We start from the raw sequence: 9,807 nt of genomic DNA, 5'->3' as shown, positions 1-9,807 counted from the left end.
AATGAATATCCATGGGCCAATTGTTTCATATATTAGGAATAAGAATCACTATAAGTTTTTTTTTTATTAAATATTTCTTCATTTTTTATTAGAGAACATTAGTAAAGGCCTCTTGTAGATTATTTTCAAATTCTTTATGTGATAAAGATAAAGACAAAGAGCTTCATTAAATATCTGAATTCCACTTTTCTTTCTCTATAAACGGACATATTATTATCCGTAGTGAAGAGTAAGGAAGGAGCTTTTGGGGAAAAAAGAAATTAAGATACTGAACGTCGCAAAATAACTGAAAGTGTAAGGATGTGTGGATAAATATGTCAAAGTTAATTTGATTTGTTTGGATCTGTTACAAGTCTCATTTTTCTTCACGACAGAGACGTGACTAAGACGAAGAAAGAAGCACACAAGTCGGAGATGCAATACGACGCCGTCTAAAACCTAAACGACCGTCGTTGAAAGCCTCTCCAGTTACCTACTGCCGTTACCTACCGTCGCTGATTCCAAGTTATTCCACGTCACATGTTTTGAGTTAAGCATCTATATGTGCCTTGATTTTATGTTTAATTTTTAATTACTCAGCACTTTCCAATTCGCAGAAGATTGTGGATCGGTGGATGAAAATTAGTTTTTGATTTTTTGCTAGTTGACTTAATAGTACCCCCTCTATCCCAATTTATGTGATATTTTTTGCTTTTCGAAAGTCAATTTGACTAAATTGGATTGGATTAACTCAGTATTTTAGGATTAGAATTTATATAGTTGAAAACTACACGAAAAGTACTATAAGTTGCAACTTTTCTCGTATCAATTTGGTGAAAAAATGCATCTTAAAATGTTGGTCAAAGTTCATGCAGTTTGAATCTCAGGAAGCGAAAATTATCACATTAATTGGGACAGAAGGAGTAGTTATTAGATCACTTTTTGTTTTTCTATGTGGCAGTGAAGTATATTCGAGCTTTTAGTGTATAGTTCTGGTATAAATTGTATCGATAATTCTCATTTACTAAATGTAATACCAATCAGATAGAAGGATTTGTTTGTATTATTGTCCTTATTTATATGCCTTTGAACTGAGAAAGTGTCTTCTTGAATGGGCCGCTTTCAGATAGCCACTCTGTCATTGACCTAAACACTTATACAGTGAGGGGTTCGCGTTCATATGTGGTCGGGGAACTCTGTGTTTAACATGAGGTTGAGGTATATGATGGAAGGGGAATGGGTTTGGGTGTTAGAACTTGAGCGGTGATTTGTGGAATCATTGTCGACAAGAGAAGATTTTATTTGCTTGACAAAGATAGTATGTTTATAATATGTAAACAAATCAGGCTCAGATGGAATTATCCAGATTTTGAGAATGCAGGGATAAAGGATAGTTTGAATTGCTTTTTCATAACTGCTTTGAATTGCTTTGCTTGAGCTGAGGGTCTTTCTGGAACAACCTCTCTACCTCCACAAGGTAGGGGTAAAATCTGTGTACACTCTACCCTCCCGACCCCACATGTGGGGTTACACTGTATGTTGTTGTTGCGGCGTAGGGATAAAGGAATAGTTTGGCCCTCTGGGGAATCTCCATTAAAAAAAAAAATAAAAAAAAAAAGGAAAGAAAAGTAATAGTGTAAAAGTTATGACTTATGAGGGTCTATCAAGAAATATGCATCCAAAGTAGACTTCTGTGAAGATGAAGCATATGAAGGTAGAGTCATTTCGGAATTTGTTATTTTCCTGGAAACAGTTGAGTATTGCAATCTTACTTCTGAACATTAAAAAAAATGTTTAGTCCTTGCAAAGTTGTGGATTGTTCAAGTAATAAAATTTTCTGTTCAGTGAAAGAGGGTAGGTGGAGTGAAATTCTGAGTTATCCTTTCAGTTGACTTATTAATGTGTTAAGTGAATTTTAGATTGTTGATGAGATTAACTCATTTCCAATCTTAATAGTTATCATTGTAGATGTCCATCATGCTTGAGTATGCCGGGTCTATACCACCAATTCACTAGCACATTTGCAGATGAGCATGAGCACATATATATGTTCATAATGGTATAGAGAAAAATGCAGTATGTTGTGTTAGTCGACTTTATATTTTGAATGTTTAATGTATAATGTAATATATTTCTTATGAAAGTGTAACATCTTAAAGGTGTTCTAATAAATGGACATGACAACAATAACAACAACATATCCAGTATAATCCCACAAGTGGGGTCTAGGGAGGGTAGTGTGTACGCAGACCTTGCCTTGGGAAGGTTGAGAAGCTGTTTCAGGGAGACTCTCGGCTCATAGCAAGACAAAAAATAAGCAGTAGCAACAAGCAAAAACAATAGCAAGATAATAGGATAAACTGGAACTAAAGAAACAATAGATAGTAATATAAATTCAAAAATAAGAAAATACAAGAATAATGCTAAAACACTAGGAACGAAAAAGAAAAGCGCTTGATTTACCCACTATCATTCTACCCTCGTTCTCGACCTCCACACCCTCCAATCAAGGGTCATATCCTCAGTGAGCTGAAGTTGTGTCATGTCCATCTTAATCGTCTCACCCCAATACTTCTTCGGCCTACCTCTACCCTTCCTTAAGCCCGTAACGCTCACTTCTCACACCTCCTTACCGTGGCATATGCCTTTCTCCTCCTCACATGCCCAAATCATCTCTACCTCACTTCCCGCATCTTATCATCTACAAGGGCCACCCCAACCTTGTCCCGGATATCTACATTCTTAATCTTATCACTTTTGTTGTGCCCGCACATCCATCTCAACTTCCTTATCTCCGCTACTCTCATTTTCTAAACATGGTAGTTCATGACTGGCCAACACTTCACCTAATATAGCATAATCGGTCTACCCACCACTCTGTAGAACTTACCTTTAAGTTTTGGCAGCACATTCTTATCACACAAAACCCCAAACGTGAGCCTCGATTTCATTCACCCTGCCCCAATACGATGTGTAACATCCTCGTCAATCTCCCTATTACCTTGTATAACTGTCCCTAAGTACTTGAAACTTCCTCTCTTAGGGATGACCCGTGTGTCAAGTTTAACGTCCATGTCCGCTTTAAGAGTCACATCACTGAACTTACACTCCAAGTATTAGGTTTTAGCCCGGGTCAACTTGAAACCTTTCGACTCCAAACTCCAGTCTCGTCAATCAGTACTATGTCATCCGCAAATAATATGCACCAAGGCATCTCCCGTTGAATGTCTCGTCAGTACTCCATCGCCAAATCAAATTAAAACGGGCTAAAAGCAGATACCTAGTGCAGCAACATCACTACTGGAAAGTGATCTGAGTCTCCTTCCACAGTCCTAACCTAGGTCTTCGCACTATCATACATGTCCTTAATCACCCTAGTATAAGCTAGCGGAACACCTTTAGCCTTCAAATATCTCCATAGATCCTCCCTTGGGACCCTGTCGTTTGCTTTTTCTGGGTCTATGAACACCATATACAAGTCCTTCTTCGTTCTCCCTATACTGCTCCACCAACCTCCTTACAAGGTGAATAGCTTCTGTAGTCGATCGCTGCGGCATGAATCCGACTCGGAAATAGACACATACCTCCTCACCCTCGCTTCCACCACTCTCTCCCAAACTTTCATAGTGTGGTTAGCAACTTGATCCCTCTATAATTGTTGCAGTTCTGGATATCACCGTTGTTCTTGTACAAAGGAATCATCGTACTCCACCTCGATTCTTCAGGCATTTTCATCGTCATAAAAATGACATTAAACAGCTTAGCAAGCCACCCAAGCCTGCCTTAACCGCATTCTTCCAAAATTCCACTAGGATTTCATTTGGCCCGGTCTCTCTTTCCTTGTTCATGTTACGCATTGCCCCCTCCTCCTCCTCAACCTTCACGTGCCTACAATACCCAAAATCACAGAGTGCTCCAACTCCCCAAGCACAATATTCCTGTCCCGCTCTTCGTTCAAGAGTTTATGGAAATAAATGGATATTGATAATTTTTAAAATATGCACATGCATAAATCTCTGTATCATTTAATACTTATCAACATGGGCATTTTTTCTATGCAGTTTCCTGAAGAATTCCGCCTAAGCTGTGAGGTATTCTGGTCCCTGTTTGCTGATATTCTGTCATTGCACTGAAGAAATTTGGCCCGGTGTAATGGATCCAGGATCTGCTGATGTATCAAATTCACAACCTGTTACGACATCAAATGTAGAAAGGTCTCCTGCAGTTGAGTCTGCACCAGTTCAGACAACAGAGGAGGTGCCTTCAAAGCTCTCCACTTCAGGCATCTCCTCATGGGCCAAGAATTTAAAAATTCCACAACCGTTCACTGGATCCCAAGATGAACAATCATCCGGAAATGCTGCCAAATCACCCTTTGCTCGTTTCACTGGTGGGCTTGGAGTGCGTCTGTCCCCTAAGTCTCCTACTGATGAACATCCTGATGGAACATCAACATCACCATCCGGTTTTTTTGGAACATTCACCAAAGGATTAGTTGACTCTTCAAAGAATGCAGTGAAGGCTGTGCAGGTTAAAGCGAGACATGTTGTATCCCAGAATAAGAGAAGATACCAGGTAAGCTTTTAACTTTGTTAATACTTCAAGTGTTCTTTTATCATTCTTATTAATTTATTCATTTTGAGGAACATCAACTACTTTAACACTTTAATACTCTGTGTGTGTGGTTTTTTTTTTTTTTTTTTTTTTTTGAAAATGTAACATTTTAACACTTTAATACTGTTGTTAGCATCTCTTCCTACTATTAAGACCATTGTGGTTTGTATTCTTAAGTTGATTTGTTTAATTCTACCTCACTGGTTTAAATGATTACTTTCTTGTATGTTAATCCTCCATCTCGATCAACTTGCATCTGTATCACAGAATTTGAACAAAATGTTGGTATAAACACTTAGTTCCTACCCCAGAATGTGAGAGTTGATTCACTGCTCTTTTTGTTGGGAGTTCGATGCGGCCTGCATTGGCATGGACATGGTTTGCTTCTAAAGTTCCTACCCCAGTATGTGAGAGTTGATTCACTGCTCTTTTTTTGGGAGTTCGATGCGGCCTGCATTGGCATGGACATGGTTTGCTTCTAAAAGAAAGAGTGCGATGTCATTGTAGACAATCTAACTAAATAAATAAAAGTTGTGAAGACCTATATAACTAAATAAATAAAAGTTGTCCTCTTTGTATGCGTTAAGCTTTTAATTGAGGTAGTCACACATTTTTTATGAAAAGCATTTCTATCTAAATATATTAACGTGGCAGTATCCTTCACAGGAAGGAGGATTTGATTTAGACTTGACCTACATAACAGAGAATATAATTGCCATGGGGTTCCCTGCTGGTGACATGAGTTCTGGCCTTTTTGGCTATGTTGAGGTCAGGAAGCTTTATTCTGCACTGCTTGAAGTCAAATAATTATCATGTTATGTCATTATTCCTAATTTGATTACATGAAATGTGATATCCAGGGTTTCTACCGAAACCATATGGAAGAAGTAATTAAGTTCTTTGAAACTCATCATAAGGTAATAACTTTGAGATCTCGTGTGGAGTCTATTTCAATTTCATTTGGGCCAGTCTCTGGAAATCCACTTGTCCTTTTATTTTGTTGCTATATTTTGAAATACTCTGTATATTTTATCACTTTGGTTCTGCAGGATAAATACAAAGTATACAATCTTTGTTCTGAAAGATTGTATGATGCTTCTCTATTTGAGGGAAAGGTGTGTTTCCATCTTTTCATCAAGTTTTCTTACTTTTTCCTGTTTACTTTCCTTACTTTCATTTGTATGTGATAGATTCACAAAATTAAATGGAACTGTATTACATCCTTTTAATTTTAGGCAATTCTTGAAAGTTATCTACAGATAGATGAAGAGTTGAGCCCCTTATTGTTAGTCTGAGCTTGATGCAAGTTGGTAAACGAATCTTTATGCCATTTTATGTTCTTTTTAATGAGGTATAATGAATAAAAGATGTATAGCTTCTGTGGAAGTGCTTACCATTGTTTGCGACAAACTGGGTAAACTGTCAAAGTAGGCCCACCAAACTAAGCCAGATTGAAATAGTAAGCTTGGTTTCCAGTTTTTTCTTTTCAGGACTTAAGAAATTGGTGACCTATTTGAGCAAACCACAGCTGATTAAACCAACCAAAAATCCCACTCTCATTTCTATGTGCTGACTTTGAAGTTTCTTGATTTATTTTCTTTTCATGTTCAGGTTGCGTGTTTCCCATTTGATGATCACAACTGCCCTCCTATTCAACTCATTATATCATTTTGTCAAAGTGCATACTCATGGTTGAAGGAGGATATCGAAAATGTTGTGGTTGTGCATTGTAAGGCAGGAATGGCAAGAACTGGTTTGATGATCTCTAGTCTTCTTCTATACTTGAAGGTAGGGCCTCTCTTTTTTGGTGATTTGATTCATAAGTTATCTAATTGTTATGGGGTCTTGTGTTCAGTTTTATGAAAGTTAAGTTATTTTCTTCTTGCAGTTCTTTCCTACAGCGGAGGAGTCTATGGATTACTACAATCAAAAGAGATGCGTAGACGGAAAAGGACTGGTCCTGCCGAGCCAGATTGTATGTTAAAATAACAATTTTTCAAATCTCTGTGCTCCTCCAATAGTGTACTGACAAGTGTAGTGCCTTTTTGCTATTAGAGATATGTCAAGTATTTCGAACGCATCATAACGTACTTTAATGGAGAAGACCAGCCTGGACGCAGGTACATCCCTTGATCCTTCTTGCTTCAATTGCGCTTTTGGATTTTCAATCTGATATAATTGCAAGACAGAAGTGTGGTCAACGAGAAAGGATCTAAGTTTAGTCCTAATCAACTGCATTCTTACAGGTGCATGCTCAGAGGATTTCGCCTCCATAGGTGCCCTTATTGGATAAGACCTTCTATCACAGTATCTGATCATAATGGTAACTTGCATCCTTTTTCTAGAGTATGATGTTAAATTAAATTATACTCCTAGAAAGAGACAGTCACGTCCAATGTCAATTCAGTAGATGGTCTATCTTCTATCGTCGACCTGACGTAATTGGAATGGGTTACTTTGGCATCGTATTACCGATATCCATATTGGACTCTGAAAAGGCTGGCTGAACAAGTTATGAGATGCCTGCGTGTTACGAATTTGTGCCTTGCATGATTTCCTAATACTGTGCTAACAGTTATGGAGTTTTAATAGCAATTCCTTATTACATTATAATCTCTGCTGTGTGTTTCCTTCATTATGGTTTCTCATTGGTGGATCATTTATCTGCAGGTGTGCTCTTTTCTTCGAAAAAACATCCAAGAACCAAGGATCTATCGGTAGGTTTAATTAATGTGGCATATCATGCTATGACATATTTTTCATAAGCTGCTACGGCATTGATATCCATACTAGTATTGGATTCTTAATGGGGGTTGAACCTGCAGTATTAAATTGTGACATCTGTTTGTTGTTGTTTAGCTGGGCCCTATAATTGTTCAAGCTCATACTCTTTGTTTCTCTCATTATTATTTTACTTATGTTTCTCTCCGCAGCCCGAGGATTTTTGGTTCAATGCACCAAAGAAAGGGGTAGTGGTTTTTGCTCTTCCAGGCGAGCCTGGCCTTGCAGAATTAGCTGGAGACTTCAAAATCCATTTTCATGACCGTCAAGGAGACTTTTACTGGTAAAATTACTAATATGAAGAGTTTGTGAAGGAAAATTGCCTACTTCGATACCCTACTTTTGTGCTTCATGGACCATTAAGTCCATAGTATCTCCTGGCAACTCCTGATTCTTGTAAAAGGATATGATATTACCAGATTTCCCTTTCTAGTCTAGAAATTTTATTTTATTAGGTATGTGCTGAATATTGACAGTAAAATAATAGTTTTATTGCTGAATTACATCCTTTATGCCTCTTGACACGATATTATAGAAATCATTCTGTACAATTTTACTGTGTGTTATCTTTTGCCTATTAGTCCAAGTTATCTACTATAGTGTCATTAATTTTCTTCTACTAGTACACCCATAAAGGGATGGAAGTACTTATCTGTTAGAAGAGTGGTCATGAATATAACAAGTATTCAAGAAAAACACTTTCAACATCTAGATGGATAAGTCAAGTGTATATTATTTATGTTAACAAATTAGAGCTGTGGAATTAAGTTAAAAAAATTTGAGTTATACATTTGTGACCCTGACAACAGTCCATGTTAGTTGGGAGAGCCAAATTGTCTAGCTTATCTGTATTGGTGCTTTTATGCAGCTTTAAGCATTAAAATTAACTTAAAGTTCTAAGTAGGAAAAAAAAAAAAAAAACACTGAAATAAGGACTTGGAGATAATTTGCTTTTATTAGAGTAAGTACTCATTGGCATAAGGTTTAGGGAAAAACTTCGGCATAACTCATCAACAAAAACTTATTGTACTTAACAGTAGAGGAAAATGAAGAACTGGGATTTGTCGGTACATTTATGTGAAACCTCTCTGTTTGATTTACTGGATTAAATCCCCACTGCTTAGCAAAACACAGGAGGTAGCTCCTAATTTGGACTCAAATCCCTCTTTTGATCTTTCAGTTGGCTGAATACAACAATGATAGAGAATAGGAAAGTCCTCCTCACAAGTGATCTTGATGGTTTTGACAAGGTAAGTTCTTGTCGATTAAGTAGATTTTGCCAATATTAATGGTCGCAACAGGTGCTATTGGCGTGCCCTATAAGAGAACTTTAAACACAGTTTATATCACTCCTTTTATCTCTCTAATACATGGTGTCTCCATTTCATGACTCTGTTATATGCTGGCCTTATTGTGCAGAGAAAATTACCATCACCTGGTTTCCAAGTGGAAGTAGTCCTTGTGGACTATGATTCTGCCTTTCCTGCTCGACCGCAATCAGAAACTGCTGCCAGAGAATCAGCTGATAGTCCAAGCGCTAATCCTGCCCCTATGTCTAATCCTACCTCAGGCGGTGAACCTGCTGCCAGAGGTAACATGAACGAACACTCTGAGAACAACGACAAGGACGATGTGTTCTCGGACAATGAAACTGAGGAAACTGGAATGTCAAAAACTGGACAGAAGAAGGCTGCTTCTGAAGCTAGTGCCCCAGCAGATGCAAAACCCCCTGGGTCCAAGAACAGTACTGATTCAGATAAATTATCAAGCTTGACACATAAGACAGAGCAAGTCTCATTGGGAGACACAAGTTCCGTACACAGCGAGCCCAAAAAAGATGCCTCAGTTGGAGCTACATCTAATGTTGACGTGTCCAATCCCGTTGGAGGAGTGAGTGATTTCAAGGTAATGGCAGCTGATGCATCTGTTTTCTCATTTGGTGATGAAGAGGATTATGAGAGTGACTAATAAGGTCGGATGTGCATATTCATCAAGATGTACATAATAGCTTGCTGTGCTAGGGTCTAGCTTGTTGGATTCTGTTCATTTGATTATGCTATCATTTTATTTGTTCATGGTTTAGCACTTGATTATCAGTTTGATGAAGCTACGCTGGATGTGGCGTCTATAACGGATTACCTTCGGTTGAAGTTGTGTTAAATTTGCAACAGCGTTCTGAAAGTTGTTATAGAATATATCAAATGTACTTTATTCTGTTTTCCATGACTAAGAAGAATCTGGCCCCAGTATTTGGAGTGTTGTCAAAAGGAACTGATTTAAGTGCCAAAAATAATGTTGGCTGAGCTGGCAAAGATGGTGCTTTAATTAGTGTATTCTCATATCAAAGAAAAAGTAAGCCCAAATAAGCGCATGATGACATGACATACAGCTCAGAAATATGATAAGCAGCAACATAATCCGTTCAGTATTTTG

At 37.9% G+C, this 9,807-nt stretch overlaps 1 protein-coding gene across 2 annotated transcripts; it reads left to right on the top strand.

Annotated features, from left to right (window-relative positions):
• The first annotated feature begins 289 nt into the window (after positions 1-289).
• On the top strand, positions 290-9,592 carry LOC132064865 (phosphatidylinositol 3,4,5-trisphosphate 3-phosphatase and protein-tyrosine-phosphatase PTEN2A). Of its 2 annotated transcripts, XM_059458015.1 has the most exons (14): positions 290-528; positions 1,948-2,038; positions 4,041-4,554; positions 5,260-5,361; positions 5,454-5,510; positions 5,643-5,708; positions 6,205-6,381; positions 6,482-6,568; positions 6,649-6,713; positions 6,840-6,916; positions 7,264-7,310; positions 7,527-7,657; positions 8,555-8,624; positions 8,794-9,592. In XM_059458015.1, exons 3-14 carry the CDS (start codon positions 4,132-4,134, stop codon positions 9,340-9,342), a joined length of 1,851 nt encoding a protein of 616 aa, XP_059313998.1. In that variant the 5' UTR covers positions 290-528; positions 1,948-2,038; positions 4,041-4,131; the 3' UTR covers positions 9,343-9,592. The 2 variants fall into 2 exon arrangements, with proteins under 2 accessions (XP_059313998.1, XP_059313997.1); XM_059458014.1 differs by lacking the exon at positions 1,948-2,038.
• Positions 9,593-9,807: the final 215 nt, after the last annotated feature.

This window comes from Lycium ferocissimum, chromosome 7 (genome assembly GCF_029784015.1).
Source record: "Lycium ferocissimum isolate CSIRO_LF1 chromosome 7, AGI_CSIRO_Lferr_CH_V1, whole genome shotgun sequence".
Classification (NCBI taxonomy): Eukaryota; Viridiplantae; Streptophyta; class Magnoliopsida; order Solanales; family Solanaceae; genus Lycium; species Lycium ferocissimum.
Note: the sequence above shows the minus strand (reverse complement) of the source record. Positions and strands in the feature narration are given on the sequence as shown.

Coding starts and splice junctions, on each gene's coding strand:
- LOC132064865 (XM_059458014.1), top strand. CDS start 4,132: ATGGATCCAGGATCTGCTGATGTATCAAATTCACAACCTGTTACGACA. Junction 7,311..7,526: donor CAAGAACCAAGGATCTATCG/GTAGGTTTAATT, acceptor TTCTCTCCGCAG/CCCGAGGATTTTTGGTTCAA. Junction 7,658..8,554: donor CGTCAAGGAGACTTTTACTG/GTAAAATTACTA, acceptor TTGATCTTTCAG/TTGGCTGAATACAACAATGA.